Source organism: Nyctibius grandis, chromosome 22 (genome assembly GCF_013368605.1).
Source record: "Nyctibius grandis isolate bNycGra1 chromosome 22, bNycGra1.pri, whole genome shotgun sequence".
NCBI lineage: Eukaryota > Metazoa > Chordata > Aves > Nyctibiiformes > Nyctibiidae > Nyctibius > Nyctibius grandis.
In genome coordinates, this window is record NC_090679.1 from 7,047,737 (window position 1) to 7,064,748 (window position 17,012).

Below are 17,012 nucleotides of genomic sequence, written 5' to 3' on the forward strand. Positions count from 1 at the left end.
CTGGCGCAGGATCTCAGGCTGGCAGTGGGCAGCACAGGGAGGGAGGGAGGTGACACGAGGCTGGCTGCCACCCCAGCAGCTCTGAGCAGAAGAGTGAAGCTAAAAGGAGCAGCGTGAGGTGGTGGGAGAGCCGGGGAAGGGGGAACATGGGGCCACAGAACAGGGACAGCGGTAGGAGGCAAGTGGGGAGAAGGATGCAACAAGGAGGCTTAGGGGGGTGGGAGTGGGGGGTTAAGGAGAGGCCTTGGAGAGGCACCAAGATACCTGTCGGAGCAGCTGCAGTGTGTACGCACGTGTCTGCACACACATAAAGCATGTTGGCACCTCTCTGCGTGTGCATGCACATGTATGTGCGTGGGTGTGTGGGTGCTCAGCGCCCGTGGGCTGCCCCAGGGCCCCAGCTGGTGCACTGCCAGGCTGTGGGGTGCGTGTCTCACCAGCTGCATGTGCTGCCATGCGTGTGCTGGTGAGCTGGGCACGTGTGGGTGGCTGACATGCATGTCCAGATGTCATTGCCGTGTGGTCTCTGTGTCAGTGGTGAGTTCTGTGCCACCAGTTGGGTGGAGGAGTCGCAGGTGCCTGCTGGATGTCCATGCATGTAGCAGGATGCCATGAGCGTGTCGCTGCGGCCACACGTGCACTTGCCCCATGTGACTCTGCATCACACATGCAGCGTGCTGCCATTTCTGTGCTGTGCGTCACGCAGATGCGTGTCACTGCGCAGTGTCCTGTGTAGACGTGTTACATGGATATGCGGGATACATGTAGCTGGAGGAGCATCCTGGGGCAGGACCCTGCCCTGGCATGACCCCAGTTGTAGGAGGACACTGAAGAGTGGCAGAGAGGTACCCAGGAGACATGTGGAGTCACACCACCCAAGGGACCTTCTGACCCGTCTGAATGGGGCAGACCTGCTGTGGGACCTGCCTCCCTGGTCTCTGCACCCCAGGGAGCACACCCCACACATTGCCCTCCACATGGTTTCTTGACAGCAGAGCTGAGGCCAAAACTCACGGCATGGGTGAGGAGGGAACCCCCACCCCTCCACACCCCTGTTCTCTGTGCCAGCCCCAGAAACGTGCCTGGCAGCCTCCTCCCCACCACCAGCGCTCTGCCATCAGTGCCACCTGATTGTGTCAGCGGGGATGCTCTGAACCCTCTGCCCTGCCTTTGCCTGAGGGAGATGGTGCTGCTGTCTGCTCATCACCTTCTGAAATGGTGCCAGAGATGAGACCGTGTCCCTGCACTGGGTTCCAGCATCCAAGGGGGGCTGGGATGAGAAAGTCCCCCCCCGCATACACTGTTCCCTGACACCAGAAGCCCCCAGAGTGGCAGAAAAAGGTCTGAGCTAAAGCATAGAGGAGCTACTGGTCCCTAGATGCAGGGTGCCAATGCTGTCCCTGCCCTGTCCCCCTCTCTGGGAGGGCTCGGGGTGGCTGAGGAGGCTGCTGTGGATGGGGTCAGACCCTGCCAAGAACAGGAAGGATGCGAAGGGTAGGAACAAGCAGGAAGATGAAAGTTTCTGGGGCTCCATCCCGTCCTCTGCTTAATGGAAAAACTTATGGGGGTGTCCCCTCTCTGGGCTCCTTGGCACTGAGAGGAGTGTGTCCCCAGCATGCCCACTGTCCTGGGGACCTTTAACTGGGTCCAGTAACAGCGAGTGTCCTGAGAGGCTGAAACTGGGGTGCAAATCACCCTAAAACCCTCATCTTTGAGCTGGTAAGACTGGGCTGTTCCTGGGGTGCCACAAACCAGCTCAGAGCAGTGGGGGACACCAAACACGGGGTGGGGGCGAAGCCACCACCAATGCCACTCTGGGAGGGCACATGGGGGAGCAGCCAGCACCCCTCTGGCACCGGGGTGGGGAACCCAGCTCAGAAACAGCCCTAGCCATCACCTGCACCTCCGTGGATGAGCTGATGGCATCGGCGTGGAGCAGGGGGGACACATCTCCTCGGTGGCTGCAGGGGGGGTGCGACAGTCCCCTCCGCCAGCATGACCCTGCTCCTCTCTCTGTCCCTCGGCTTGTCCCTTCCCCTGGCCTCTCCCTGATGCTGGCCGTGTCCCTGTCGCTGTCGCTGTCGTCCGTGGAGCACTCGTGACACCCAGTGGGCGAGCACCAGACTGCACACGCCGGGCGAGCGGCACAGCCCGCAGCAGGGTCCCCGGGCACGGTGGCCCTGGCCCGGGGATGTCACCCACGTGGGGGACATGGTTTTCTAGGGGGGGATGGCGTGGCACTGCCCGAGGGAGCTGCAGCTGGGTTTTAACTTGGTTGGGTTGGATGGGCACATGGCTGGGGGGTCCCTGCAGCCCCAGGGCTCTGGGGTGTCTCCAGGACCTCGGGGGTCCCTGCAGCCCCGGGGCTCTGGGGTGTCTCCAGGACCTCAGGGGTCCCTGCAGCTCTGGGGTCTCTCCAGGACCTCAGGGGTCCCTGCAGCTCCGGGGCTCTGGGGTCTCTCCAGGACCCCAGGGGTCCCTGCAGCCCCAGGGCTCTGGGGTCTCTCCAGGACCTCAGGGGTCCCTGTAGCCCCGGGGCTCTGGGGTCCCTCCAGGACCTCAGGGGTCCCTGCAGCCTCGGGGCTCTGGGGTCCCTCCAGGACCTCAGGGGTCCCTGCAGTCCTGGGGCTCTGGGGTCTCTCCAGGACCTCAGAGGTCCCTGCAGCCCCAGGATTCTGCAGTCTCACCGGGGCCCCTGTGAGTCCCTGGAACCCTGGGGCTCTGGGCTCTCACTGGGGTTCTGGGGCTCTCACCAAGACCTTGGAGGTCCCTCCAGCTCTGGCGCTCTCACTGGGGCTCCGGAGCTCACTGCAGCCCCAGAGCTCTGGTGTCACAGGGCCGCTGGGGTCTCCCTGGCATTGCCCAAGGCGTCTCTGCAGCCCCAGGGCTCTGGGATCTCACTCAGTCCCCTGAGGGTCTCTGCAGCCCTGAGACTCTGGGGTTGTCCCTGCAGTCCTGGGACTCTGGGACCACACTTGGCATCTGGGTGTCCCTGCAAGCCTGAGGGTCTGGGAGTCTCCCCAGGCGCCCCCACAGCCCCAGGGTGTTTATGCCTTGCACCACTCCTGGGTCGGGATCTCGCTTTTTTCTGGCTTTCCTGCTTCTCACTGTGTCCCTCGAAGGGGAAGCAGCCTGACCAGAGCTAGCATGACCTGATGTCTTCCAGGGGCTTAACACCTTCCTGCTTTCATCCTGGGAAGAACTTCACTTCCCAGCAACCATCTCCTAATGCTGTGTGGCAGCTGTAACCCTTCCTCACTGCTCCAGTTGGGTTTCTCTGGGCCAAGAAACTCTCAGCCCGTCTCTAGCTTTTCCTCCTAACTCTCTTGTTCATTCTCAAGGAGATAAACCCTGGTGGAACGACGATCTGAGGGGAGCCAGCGCTGCGGTTCACATCAAGCCAAAGCACAAATATTTTCTGTAGGAAACACATTTTTCATTTCAATTTGCAAAGCCTTTCAAAGCCAGTCCTCAGAGGAGCAGGAGCAGTCGCTGCGGGGGGGATTGGATGCTCTTCTCCAGCTCTGGAGAGGCTGGAAGCTCATTCTGCTGAGGTGTCCGAGCTTGTTAAAGGAGCCATGAAAACCCACACACAAAGCTCTGCAACCCCACTGCCAGCGTGTACATCCCACATCCCGGCTCTAGAGGCTGTAAAGGCACCTGGAGAGTTTAGAAATTTGACCTGGAGATTGAAAAGAGAAGGAGGAAGGGACCAGAAAGTCCTTGTTTGGACACAGCTGGGGTGGGAGCTGGGTCCTCCTCACTGTACCCTCACCAGGACCCCCTGCATGCCCTGGCCTCAGGCTCTGGAAAGGACCCTGCTCATGAAGCCAGTGGCCGTGGGGCATGCAGGGATACTGGGGGCTGCTGGTGTGATGGTCCCCCATGTCATTCCCCGTTGCCCATGCACAGTGACAAAGTGTGGTCAAGAGCAAGACCCTACATGCTCACAACAGGTGGATCTCTCTCTCAGCAGTTCCCTGGAAGAGCATCCCAGAGACAAAGATGACCTTGTGGAGGGCAAACCTGTCACCTGCTGCTGCATTTCTCACCTGGGAAGACACAGACATGGAGCACAGGTATGCTGTCAGCCCAGGGAGTGTAACTCCATGCCAGCCATGGGGCCAGCATGTGCTGCCGGAGTCCCATGGCTAATGAAAACCAGTGTCCAACTAAATCAGGTGTGACAAGCCACCACCAACTGCTGGATGCTGCAGGACAGTGAAGTTACACCACTAACTTCAGGGTGTCGGTTCAGCCAGCCCTGGCAGCAGGGCCTGGAAGGCACCATGCAATGGGGACACACTCAGAGCCCAGCCAGCTCCTTGCTAACAGACAGTCTTGCAAAATGAGCCCATAAAGGCCATCTTCCTCTGGCTCAGGTCTTGCTAGAGTGGCAGCTCTGATGCCTCCAAAGAAGCACCCCTTGTTGCCTCCCTTCCCCGCCACTGAGCTCCTGCCACTTGTGGAGGATGGGACAGATGGGGCTGTCATACCTCAGGGTCACCCCACAAAATGAAGTTACTTTGCTCCTGAGATACCTACTGCCTGGCCGGGAACTCAAGGTGGCTCCTGACATGGGATGATTGACATTCAGTGCTCATGAAGAGAAGAAGTTAAACAAGATGTGGCAGAGACAAGGTCCCATTAACGTGTGGCTTTATATTCACTACACTCACCTTCATCTCCCTCCCTTGGTATGTGCAGGATCCCAGCAGCATCACCCAGATCCAGACCTCGGGTCCAAAAGAGCCAAGGGCAGTGGTAAATGGGGTTGGTTTGAGCCCCAAGTGCTTGCAAGGGCAAGTGGGTCATGGGAAGCCATCTCAGCTTAGCTGGTGTCTTGCAGGGGACATGTGATGGTGACCAGCAAGCTCTTGGGTGGCCACACTGTTGTCCAGCTTGAACACTGACCCCAGGGGCTGCTTCAGAAGAGAAGAAAGCACTTTCTGCTCAGCTCTCCAGCCTGAACCACTGGGCAGAGAAATGTTCCAGTCCTTCAGGTGCAGAGACAAATATGGCCAGGTAAGGCTGGTTCCTGCTTCAGTGGCACTAGGCAGGCAGTCTGCTCCTTCCCACACAGCTGGTCCGAGCTCCTCCATCCTCAGGACTGCGGTGTCCTCCCTTCCTTCACCCCATGGACACTCTTCAGAGCCACAAAGCCCCCAGGCTCAGGTCCCACCTTCCCCCATGCGCCCACACGTCACCTCTCCAGGCTGCGTCTGGCTCTTGCAGGGCCTGGGGTGACTGCACATTCTTGCACGTGGATACACAGGTGTGCACGTGCCACACACACGCTCCTGTGCACCCCAAGGGACACTACAGCAGTGGCGTTAGACAGCTCTACACCATAAATCCATCCAGCCTTGCTTGCTCCCTGTTCCACAGCCCCAAGGCCACCTCAAAGCCACCCCAAGGTCTTTCCTCTGCATCGTCCCCACTCGGGATCTTCCACTCCCTGCCCACTGCGGCAGCTCTTTAACCAAGCGTGGCGCTTGGCAGCTCTGCCTCACCAGCAGGCGGTCACGGCACCCAGAGCAGCCCGTGCTCTGGAACGCGCAGCTCCACAACAAGCCAGTTTGCATGAAGCAGCTCAACCCACCATGCTACAGCGCAGGCAGCTGCAGGCAGCCTTCCTCCTCAGGCAAGACTTTGCAAGTGGCTGCAGCTCTCCAGCTTTCTCCCTGCTCTCCCTTCCATGAGCTCTTGCCCATGCCTTGATTCCCAGCTGGCAGCAGGTCTCAAGTGGGGTGCCCCAGGGTCAGTACTGGGGCCGTGTTCTCCATCCTCATCAGCAGATCAGATGAGGAGACAACTGCTCCTTGCAGTGAGACTAAACTAGGGGGAATGGGTGCGCAGCAAATGGCAGAGTCTCAGGCCAGGTGGACCCCATGAAACTCAAAATTCGGGTCAACAGAAACCTTGTGGACATCAAGACGGGCCAGATAACCCCAGGTTTTGCCCAGGCTGGGGACTGAGGGGCTAAGCAAGGTCCCAGTGAAAAGGACCTGGGACAAGGTCCCAGACAAGTTCCCTGGATAAGAGGACAAATGAGGCAAGCTGCCTCCTAGGTGACGTGAGGAAGAGTGTGGCCAGCAACCTGAGAGAAGGGGTTGTCCCCTCTGTGCAGCACTAGGGAGGCCACGGCTGAGTGCTATGCCCAGACTGGCCCCCCAGTTCAGAGAGAGGTGGAGGAGCTGGAGAGGGGCCAGCAGATGCTGCTGGCAGGGCTGGGACCTGGGGCTGGGATCTGCCAGCCAGGAGGAGGCTTGGGGGAATCTACCAGAAGCCTGCAGCTAGCTGGAGGGTAGGTGCAAAGGCGACGGAGCCACGCTCTCTCGTTAGGGCACAAGGACAACGGACATTAATTGCAGCTTCATAGAATCATAGAATGGTTTGGGTTGGAAGGGGGCTTAAAGATCGTCTAGTTCCAACCCCTGAACTTCAAGCTGGACAGTAGGAATCATCATTTTTTTCCTGGGGAGGTGGTGCAGCTCTGGGACACGCCACCAGGGAGGTGGGGTGAGTGTGTCCTTCAAGACAGAGCTGGGCAAAGCCATGGCTGACCTTACCCTGTGGTGTTTCTGCTCCAAGCAGGAGGGTGAGCTAGAGACCCCCAGGGTTCCCTTCCCACCAGCATCACCAGGATCCTGCAAGCTCAGCGAGGGGCAGCCTCCCCTCCTGCAAATCCTTCCCCTTCCCCACGGAGCCCACCCTGCAGCCCCAGGACACCTTGACAGCCAAGGTCCTGTGCACTGGACCGTGGCCCCATCCCAGGCACGCCAGGACCCGCATCCTGCCGATGCTGAAGCCCATCGCTCCCAGCAGCGAGGCCTGGCCGCTGCTCCTGGCAGGTGATCAGGTGGTGCAGCATCAGCGAGCTGGTGCTGCAAAGTCAGGCACAGAGATTGCCGTGGAGGGGAGAGCAGAGCCGGCGGGGACAGGGGGCTCGGGGACCCAGGGGCACCGCTGCCCCTGAAAGCTGAGCCACCTGCACGCTGCTACCTGCTGAATTATAGAGGAGCTGACAGCCAGCGGGAGAGAAATGCGATCGGGGTTAGCCAGGCGGGGAAGACATCCGAGCTCCCAGCAGCTGCGATAGCAACTGCAGGGAAGGAGCCTTCCTCCCCCCTGCTCTGCGCAGCGCAGCGTGGCCAGGGGGGCTGGAGGGCTCTGGTGTGCCTAGGTGGCCGGTGCCCGCTCTGGGGGCACGGGCTCGGGGCTCGGAGGATGATGTGAGCTGCAGCAAGCACCCGACCAGGCAGAAGCTCAAGGGCAGAGCTGGATTTCCCAGGAGGTGAGGCAGGAGGAGCCTGCCCGCAGCCAGTGCCCGCGCCCTGGGTCCAGCAGCTCAGCCCCATGTCCAGAGAAGGGGAGATGGTTTATATCCCAGATGACTCCGACTTCAGCTCCTTCAGGGATCAGTGCGAGAGCCTGGAGGGCTGGCACTGCCGCTATAACAAGGCTGGCGTGACCGTGTGGAGCCAGGGCCAGGAGGAGAGCTGCACCGTGCAGAAAATCAAGGTAAGCAGACGCCGGCGGCTGCGGGACCGCCAGCCCTTCCCTACCCCAGCTGCATGCCCAGCTGCTCCCGAGGGTCCCCGGGGTGCTGGCCCATCCTGGGGGTGCACTGCACCCTCACCCAGCCTGCCTGGGGCTGTTTCTGCCCCGAATGCGGGGGCTGGTGGGGTTAGTCCCCCAGAGGTGCTTCCCCAGCTCCAAGCTGCTCTGCAGGCTCTCGCTGCCTGCCCCGGGGCTTTAGCCTCTCGACCTACCAGGGTGCCCGCTGCAGGACGGAAACGCAGCCCTGTGTGCTCACGTTGCAGCTGCCCCTGCTCCAGACACAGGCGGGAAGGCCCTGGGATCGATTACGTTATGGAGATGGCCTTGCTGGGAGCCCCCGGGCGTGAGACAGGCTGGCGGGAGGCCTCCCTGGTGCCTCTCCCCCGGCCACACCATCCTGGGGCACATCACCTCGTGTCCTGTGCTGGCTGAGTGTCACAAAGAGTTTAAGAGCCCCCATGTGCTATCTCAGGAGGCTTGCCTCTTGCCAGGGGCTGGATCTCTGATGCTGCAGCGGGACTAGCGAGGTTCAACCATCCCTCAGGCTGTTACACCTTGTTGTTCATCCACATGGCACTGCCAGGTGACCCTGAGTACATCAAGAGTGGTTAAGGGGTGCTGGGGGCGAGAGGCGTGCGAGCCCCATCATGGGGTAAGCCCTGCGTGGGAGCATCTTGTGGGACAACGCTTGGCTTTGTGGCTGGTGTCGCAGGCAGGGCTTTGGCTTTTCTGGCCACCAAGGATCAGGACTGCTGGACAGGGATGGGATCCACCTAAGCAAGCAAGGCCAGAACATCTTACCTACAGGACAGCCAACGTGATAAAGAGAGCTTTCAACTAGGAGTGTCAGGGAAGGGTTACTACAACCTGAGAGCAGTGAAGGCATGGGGAGGTGGTGAGGAGGCACCTGGGTACAGTACGCTGGAGGAGGCTCTTGCACCCCTCTCCTGAACACAGAGTAACTGGCAGCCTGTCGCAGGTGCCTGCACACCAGCGCATGCATCTGGGGAGACACGAGGAGGAGCTGGGCACACAATGATTGCAGTGCTGCCACGGATGGAGGCCCTTCAGGGCCATGGTGAGGAGGAGGGGTGGTGATTTCTGTGGAGGTGTAGCTGCAATAGATGCCACCTTGCTGCGGTGAGTCGGGGAAGAGCTTCTGGGCTAGGATCAGGGGGCACTTGAGCCAGTTGGGCATGCACAAGTCCACAGGACCAGGCAGGACGCACCCAGAGGTGCTAAGGGGGCTGACTGACATCTCTTTGAAAAGTCCCATTGGCTGCAGGAGGTCCCTGATAACTGGGAAGAGGCAAACATCACATCCATCTTCCAGAAGGGCAAGAAGGATGCTCCAGGGCACTATGGGCTGCTGTGTCACCTCCATCCCTGGGAAGGTGATGGAGACCATCCCCCTGGCAGCCAAGTCACACAGAATCACAGAATGGTCAGGGTTGGAAGGCACCTCTGGAGATCATCTAGTCCAACCCCCTGCCCCAGCAGGGTCACCCAGAGCAGGTTGCACAGGGTCGTGTCCAGGCGGATTTGAATATCTCCAGAGAAGGAGACTCCCCACCCTTCCTGGGCAGCCTGTGCCAGGGCTCTGGCACCCTCAAAGTAAAGAAGTTTTTCCTCATATTCAGATGGAACTTCCCATGTTTCAGTTTGTGCCCGTTGCCCCTTGTCCTGTCACTGGGCACCACTGTGAAGAGTCTGGCCCCATCCTCTTGACACCTGCCCTTAAGATATTTCATAGAATGGTTTGGGTTGAAAGGGCCTTGTCCTCCAGGAACAGCATCAACTTGGGAACAGCATCAGGGACCTATCAAGGACAAATCATGCTTGACCAGTCTGGTTGCCTCCTGCAATGAGAGGACTGGCTGTGTGGGTATGGGGAGAACAGTGAAAGCTGCTTATCTTGACTTGGGTAAAGCCTTTGACAGCATTTCCCATAGTCTCCTCATTGCCATATTGGTGAGATCTGGACTAGAGAAGTGGATGATGAGGTGGGTGGAGAACCAGCTCACCACCAGGCCCATGGCATGGTGGTCCACAGTGCAGAGCCCAGATGGTGGCCAGTTGCTGAGTCCCACCATTACTGAGATGATGGAATCAGGTGCTCTCTCAATGAGTCTGCAGGCAGCACTCACTTCATGTGGAGAGCATTTGAAGTGCTGGAGACAAGGCTGCTGCTCAGCGTGACCTGGACAGGCTGGAGGGACAGGCTGGCAGGAACCTCGTGAAGTCCAGCCAAGTTCAAACAAGCACAGCCTGGCAGAGGGGATGCAGTTGTATCCCCCTTTGCCACCATGAAGCCCCATAGAGAAGGGACCCCAGGCAGGTCCTGGGGGGTCTGATCACCGTCACCCAGCCTGGTTCGTTGAAGGAATACCTCCTTGATGTGGTTTTTCCCTGCTCTGGAGAGGGCCTGGGCATGGTGCAGGGGTTAGTGCTGCCCATGAACCCTTCCCAAAATGGGGAATGGAGGATGCCACCCAGTGTGGGTGGGAGAGCTGGGCTGCACAGGCTGGGGCTTGGGGGTCAGAAGAGCCCCAGTCTTTCCATTAATTCAGGTGTACCCTAGAGAGTCCCTGAGCAGTTGGAGCTTTGGATTTTTTCCACCTGAATTCACTGTGGATGGTGGTTTTGGGCTCTGTGCTTTCCCCTTCCCAGCTGAATGCCTGCTGTGCCTGGTGTGGCTGTTGCACAGCCTCTGTTCATCCATGGCTGGAGAGGAGTGGTGGAGAGGCTTTAGTGGGGGATTTTGGGGGTGCAAGGCTGTGATGGTCCTGCTGTGATAACTGGAGCTTTCAGGAGCCCAGGAGAACCATGAGGTCCACTACCGGCTGGAGGCATCCTTCACCCTGCAGCAGTAGCACCTCCAGACCCAGCTGGGAGGGGGTGGCTGGGGAGGGGGAGTAGGAGGAGGGGGCTGGGTGCTCCCACACTCTCTTTCATGGTGCCCCTGGAAGCACAGCACATCCCCAGGACTGTCCTGGGCATGAGTCCAGCACGCCGGGCAGAAACCATCACCCAGGCCATCAGGGAAAGCTTGCCTGAGATTGATGGGACCTGCCACGTTCAGAAGGCCATCTCCGATTACACGGCACAGCTGAACACCTCATCAAAGATGCAAGGCCTCTAATGAGGAGCAGATGACATCTCCTTCCCCCTGGCATTGAGAGGAGTGGGGCGTCCGGCTTCATCAATAATGCACTCACCAGCACGGTTGGGCAGCTCCACAGCTCCGGTTACAGCCGGGGCCCCGCCAACCTCCCCGGCCCAGACCCCGTGCCTGAAAGCATCATGCCAGGGCAGGAGCATCCCTTTGCTCACCCTGAAGCAACATGGGGTGAGGGAACAGGGCTGGGCTTGGGGTACCCAGGCACCAGAGCCTGGACCACCAGGCAGCTCCATTTGAGGGCAGAGGGTCCTTGTCCCAGCGTAGCCCTCCTGCCTTTGCACTGTGCTGCACACTGGTGGCTCTGCCCGGGCTGTCCTGAAGCAGGGACGTGCGCTGCACCATGTGTGCAGAGCATCCTCCATGGCATACGTGCACGCAGCTTTATAGCAGCATGGGGGCATGCCACCGCACACAGGGACAGCCTGAAGTCCTTGTCCACAGACGGGCACAGCTCCGTGCTCTGGGGGTGGGTACTGCCCCCCTGCCCATCTCCCCACAGACTCGCATCTCCTGCAAGGACGTCCCTGCCGAGACGCTCTACGACGTGCTGCACGACACCCGCTACCGCAAGAAATGGGACTCGAACATGATCGAGACCTACGACATCGGGCGCCTGACTGTCAATGCTGACGTGGGATACTACTCCTGTGAGCAGCCCTCACCCCCTGGGGACCCTCAGGGCCCCCCTTCCCGACCCCATAGCCCCGTGCATGGGTGTGGGGCTATGGGGGCAATGGGTTGGGCATGTAACAGGGTCTGTCCGCAGGGAAATGCCCGAGCCCCCTGAAGAACCGGGATTTCGTCACCCTGCGCTCCTGGCTGCCCCTGGGCAATGACTACATGATCATCAACTACAGCGTCAAGCACCCGGTGAGCCCCTGGCCGGCCCCAGCCCTGGCAGTGGGTGCTGACCCCATGGGCCAGCAGACACAGGCAGGGCTGGGCAGCGGCTCGGGCAGGCTCTGAGGTACACGGCATCTCTCTGCAGAAATACCCACCCCGGAAGGATTTCGTGAGGGCTGTGTCCCTGCAGACAGGTTACCTGATCAAGGCAAACGGTGCCGGCGCCTGCATCCTCTATTATCTCACCCAAGTGGACCCTCGCGGTGAGTGCCAGCAGCAGGGGAGGGTGCAGTGGGCCTCCTCGGGGATGGGTCCCATTGTACCCCCAGAGCTCACCCACTGTGGATTTCCATCACCCTGAGGTCCAAAGGGCACTGGGAAGTGGGGACAAGCCATGGAAGAAGGGGGTCCCCTCCCAGGGCACAGCGTGGGGTGGGTGCCATCAGCCCTGGGGGGGCTCAGTCTGGCAGGGCACTGCAGGCTCATGGTGCCTCCTCTGGGGCTGGCCCGGATTGGCTGAGTGACGGGGCTTTGGGCTCTTGCAGGGTCGCTGCCAAAGTGGGTGGTGAACCGTGTCTCCCAGTTTGTGGCACCGAAGGTAAGCAGGGTGCATGGTCAGCAGTGGGATGTGCGGGCGTCAGGGATGAGCTGCCCCAAAGCAGCCCCCTGGGTAAGGGCAGGATTGGTGCTGGGTGACCCAGGGCTCACAGGGTGTGCACTGGTCATGCTGCTGGGGCTGTGTGGTCCGATCCAGGCCCCCATCCCCTCCCAGCACCCCCAAAAAGCAAGCAATGGGGGAGCTGGGAGCTGCGCCCACAGGTTGGGGTGGCTCCATCCCCACAGGCGATGAAGAAGATCTACAAGGCTGGGCTGAAGTACCCAGAGTGGAAACGCAAGCACGACCCTGGGTACAAGCCCTGGGTGTACCCGGAGCAGAACACGCTGCCCAGCGTCAGCCTGGCCGAGCTCTCAGTGCAGCACGCCGACTCTCTGGAGAACATCGATGAGACAGGGCTATCCGAGGACCACCTGAGCACCAGTGACCACGAGGCCTGAGCCCTCACTGCAGCCTTCTCACAGGGGGACCCCCTTGTGACCGGGGCTTGGCAGCCAGGTGGCATGGGTGGGAATTCGGCCCCCTGTGCCCCAATAGTCACATCTGCTCTCCAACTCCTTCGTCATAGACCTCCCTACCCAGGCAGCAGGGTACTGTCCCATGGGAACCTACAGCACGGGTGCTGGAAAGAGGGAGGACAGGCACCCTGGTCCCCCCTGCACCCATGGTGGCCCATGGAGATGTCCCCAGACAGGAGGCAGAGCTGGCAGCGGGAGCGGGTGCCTCAAGGAGAGGCTGGGCAGGGCAAGGGAGGGGGAACCCTTCATGGGGTGGGTAGGAGCTTTCCTGGCAGCAGGATATCCCTTTGCTGCTGTAAGACCTTCCAGGGATGTCCCTCAAAGGTCCAGAAGTCGGGGGGGGTCTATGGGGGTCCTGACTAGGCTTTGCAGCAGCACAGGGCTTGGACCGACCTTCTCTGGCCCGAGATCTGGCTCTGCCAGCCCCACAATCAGGCTGGACCCACTCCAGCCCACCAAACCCCCCAAGCTTTGTGTGACCCCCTCATCTCAGGGAGCCCTCCCAGGTCCTCTCCTGGGCATCAGGCTCACCTCCACAAGCTGGCTGTGGCCCAACTGGCTCTGGGGGCCCCTTCCCCAGGTTGTGTTTGGAGGGGCTTGTCCTGGCAGTGGGGTCTTGGGCAGCCTCTGTCCCCACTCCTTTGGTGTTTACCGCTGCTGTGGTTTCTGGCACAACAATAAAGGGGTTGGTGTGTGTGCGAGAGCGCTTCGGGCTGGCACAGGACAGCGAGGACGCTGGCACTGAGCCCACCCCGAGGCTGTCCAGGCACCAGATCCTGGGTCAGCTGGGAGGGCCAGTCCAGCCGTGCAGTCCCAGCACCCAAGGGTGTCCCTCAGCAAGGAGCGAGCTGGCCGGTGGTGGGGCAGGAGGGGCAGATGCTGGGCTCTGCACACCCACGTGCACGGGGGTGAGCGTGCGTGGGCACGGGGCAGCTCCCAGCGGGCTGCAGGAAATTAGTCTAGACAGACGCTGCTGGGGGAATACACTGCCAAACGCTGGATTTTCCATCTAGCCACTCGCCCCCACGCTCCGCAGCTGCCTGTGGCTGCTGGGCTTCTGCCCCGGGTGGGTGTAAGCCTGATCTGCGCCAGGCCAAGGCAAACAGGGCTGTCACTGCTGCCGGTGCTGGGGTGCCCAGCTCTGGCCATGTCCCAGCAAGGTAAAGACTAGGGGACACGGCCAGGACGTGGCAGCCGCTCTCACAGCCAGAGCTCTGCCCAGGCAGTGGTGGGGGACAATCCCCTGGTAGCACCCAGGGCTTGCAGCCTGCCCAGAGCCACGTGCCACTGTGGCTTTTGGGGTCCCTCTGACCCACCCAGCCTCACCCTCCCTGGTCACCCCGACCCGCTGTGGTCCCACCCTGAGCTGGGGGTGCTGCTGCCCTGTGCTGACTTCTCCCACACCTTGTGCTTCACCTCCCCAGTTCATCCAGATGCCCACCCCAGCATCCCGGGCACGGATGCTCACTGTCCCCCTTTAGCCACCCCATTAGGTCACGTATGTCCCCTGCACTGCTCCAGGGGGATGTCACACGTGCGTATCTCACTGCAGACAGTGCTGGGGAGGGGAGGTCCTGGCCATGGGGATGGCCAGCTCCCAGTTTGCAGCTGGGCTGGCCACACCAGCAGAGCAGGGGCAAGAAGCTGCTCCTGCGGGGAAAATACAGAAAACCCAAGGGCAGGAGATGTGCAGGCTCCCCCCTCGCAGCGCACGGGGCTCTTGGCACGGGGAACAGTCCCCCCCCACCCTGCCCCACGCTGCTCCCACCATGTCAGCAGGCAGAGGGCACCCGCAACAGGGAGGCTTTGACCTGGGAGAAGGCACATCTCAGTCCCAAATTGCCCCAAAAAACAATTTGCCATGATGGTGGCAGAGCTGGGCAGGGAATCGTGGCCAGAGCAATGGATAGAAACACCCCTGGGTGCTGCCCTGGTGGGCCAGAGCCCACTGGCTCCCCGAGCCCACAGGGTGCTGGGGTGAAGAGCACCCTGCACAGCCTGGGTGCTGCGGGCAGCAGCACCGTCTCCTCTCGTCGCCCGGATGTTTCTCTGCGGCAGCGGGCGCAGCTCTGCTGCAGGGCTATATTTAGCCAGCCCTAAGGAGGTGTGAGAAGCCGCTGTCTGAGCACCGAGAGGCCAGCGGGGAGTCCCCACTGCCCAGCCAGCCCTGGGGGGAAGGTTGTGCTGGGGTGGGTGACATCTCAGCCCAGGATGCTGCCCAAAATAACCAGGACATCAAGTGCATGGTGAGGACAAGGGCCACTGGGGTGGCAGGGACACTGGTCCACATCCAGCACTGAGCTGGGGCAGAGATCCCGGCCCCCAGCATCACCCTGGCCAGGGAGCAGGGGTGTGGGGCTGGGGAGGGGGGCTGCCCCAGATGCCATGGGGTGCCAGGAGGCCCAGCATGGTGATTTCTTACTGAACAATGTGTCACTGCTGGCTTTCCTGTGGCACAAACAAGAAGGGGGCCATGCGCTGGCATCCCCCAAGCAAGGGGGGGCGCAGGCAGGGTGCAGGGGGACCGGAGCCCCCCCGGGTGCCCTCTCCGGGATGCTGGGGGAGCGGGTGGCTCACAGCCAGACACGCGGGGGCTGTCCCCCACACAGCTGGATGGCTTTTCCTGCCTGGCCCCGAGAAGAGAGGAGCCGCCCCAGGAGCACAGATTGGAAAGGAAACGGGAAGCTGCTGCTGGAGGAGAGATTAGCCCGGAGGCAGTGATGTCAGCCAGCCCCCCATGGATGGGGAGGGGGGGGGAGTGCGGCGTGAGCCCCCCTGTCCTGCCTGCACACGCTGCTACAGCCCACTGCAGTGCCCCCGGCATCAAACGTGCCCCGGCTGGGGGACGAGGTGACCCCGTTCCCAGGCTCTCATGCTTTGCATCTCCTGAGCTCATGGATATGTCTTGGGCAGCTCTCGCCCCCCACCACCCACACCAGGACCCTGAGCCCAGAGGGAGCCCCTCATCTTATCTCATGGACTGGCCTTCAGCAGGGTTCTTGTCTGGAGAGGTCCAGAAGATTTCCAAGCCCAACAGTCTCCAGCTTCCCCCTTCCCACCCCCCACCAAGCCCTCACAGGGGCTCAGCTTTCTGCTGTGCCCCAGCAAACCCGCCAGGCTCAGTCCCAACCCCACATTTCAGCTGTCCTACATGCCATTTGCCCTCTAGGTACGAGTCCTGAGTGTCCCTCACCCAGTCCTCCTCCTAAGAGTTGCTCCCACCATCACTGCACACATCCCCCAGCATAATCCAGTGTGGGTAGGGCTGAAGGGAGAGTAAAGGCTGCCTTGGGGTGCAGAACATGCTGATGGCTGGGGAGGGAGGGAGGGAGGGAGGGAAGAAGGGAGGCAGGGAGGGAGGAAGGGGGTGAATGGAGATGTGAATGGAGGGATGAAGGGAGGAATGGGTGGATGGATAGATGGATGGATGGATGGATGGATGGATGGACAGCTGAACACATGGACCTTGGGGGACAGTGTCACCATGTGTGCTACCTGGAAAGGGGAAGGACTGCACAGGTCAATATTTTGGAAGGATCCAACCTGCACTTTGATCTTCACTTCCTCCAGCCCTTGCCAGCATCTTCACAAAGCCCAATCCCCCAGCCCAAGGGGTGTTTTCTGATCCTGCCCATCTGTCTCCTTCAGGGAGCTACCCAGACCCTCCTGCTGTGCAAACCCATGGTCACGACAGGGCTCTCTGCCTCGGCCCGAAGAGGCTAGCCTCTAAATATAAATTGCATCAGCAGGTTGGCAGACACCAAGGAGATCAAGCAGAGGCTTTGAAACCTGTGCTGCAGAAAGTGGGCTGATGGGAAGCCCTCAGGAAACAACCCAGCCACAGAACACACGTTGTGGCTGCCAGTGTCCTGCCAGTGCCCCGCTGCTCTGCTGTGCCCTGCTCCCCTCTGACATGGCCCCAAGCCAGCTGTCTGGCTCCAGGGGAGTCCCATGGCTGGGGGATGCCCCAGCTCGGGCTGTCCTCCCAGCTGGGCTCTGGGAAGGGATAGCCCCCATCAGGAACCTGGTGCTGGGGCTCACCAGAGGTGCTTGAGCAGGGTTTTAACCCCTGGCAGGGGAACTGAACCCCAATCCTGGCACTTTGGTGGCTGTTGATGGAGAAGGCAGCTGGGGAGAACGTTTTCTGCACCAAAGTGTCCTGTCAGCAGCCACCAGGATGTGGGCTGTGGGGGCTGGGCACTGCTCTTGGTCACGCCAGGCCACCAGAAGGGACTATGATTTGTCACTCTGGGGATGTCCCAGGGTGTACCTGATGCCCTTGGACAACATT

The 17,012-nt window shown here is 60.8% G+C and overlaps 1 protein-coding gene across 1 annotated transcript; it reads left to right on the forward strand.

The window, feature by feature from the left end:
* The first annotated feature begins 7,359 nt into the window (after window positions 1–7,359).
* STARD10 (StAR related lipid transfer domain containing 10) lies at window positions 7,360–12,643 on the forward strand. The gene is made up of 6 exons (XM_068417265.1): window positions 7,360–7,524; window positions 11,244–11,391; window positions 11,511–11,614; window positions 11,733–11,850; window positions 12,133–12,185; window positions 12,431–12,643. The coding sequence occupies exons 1-6, from the start codon at window positions 7,360–7,362 to the stop codon at window positions 12,641–12,643; spliced, it is 801 nt and encodes a 266-aa protein (XP_068273366.1).
* The last annotated feature ends 4,369 nt before the right edge of the window (window positions 12,644–17,012 follow it).

Coding starts and splice junctions, on each gene's coding strand:
- STARD10 (XM_068417265.1), top strand. CDS start 7,360: ATGTCCAGAGAAGGGGAGATGGTTTATATCCCAGATGACTCCGACTTC. Junction 11,851..12,132: donor CACCCAAGTGGACCCTCGCG/GTGAGTGCCAGC, acceptor GGGCTCTTGCAG/GGTCGCTGCCAAAGTGGGTG. Junction 12,186..12,430: donor CCCAGTTTGTGGCACCGAAG/GTAAGCAGGGTG, acceptor CCATCCCCACAG/GCGATGAAGAAGATCTACAA.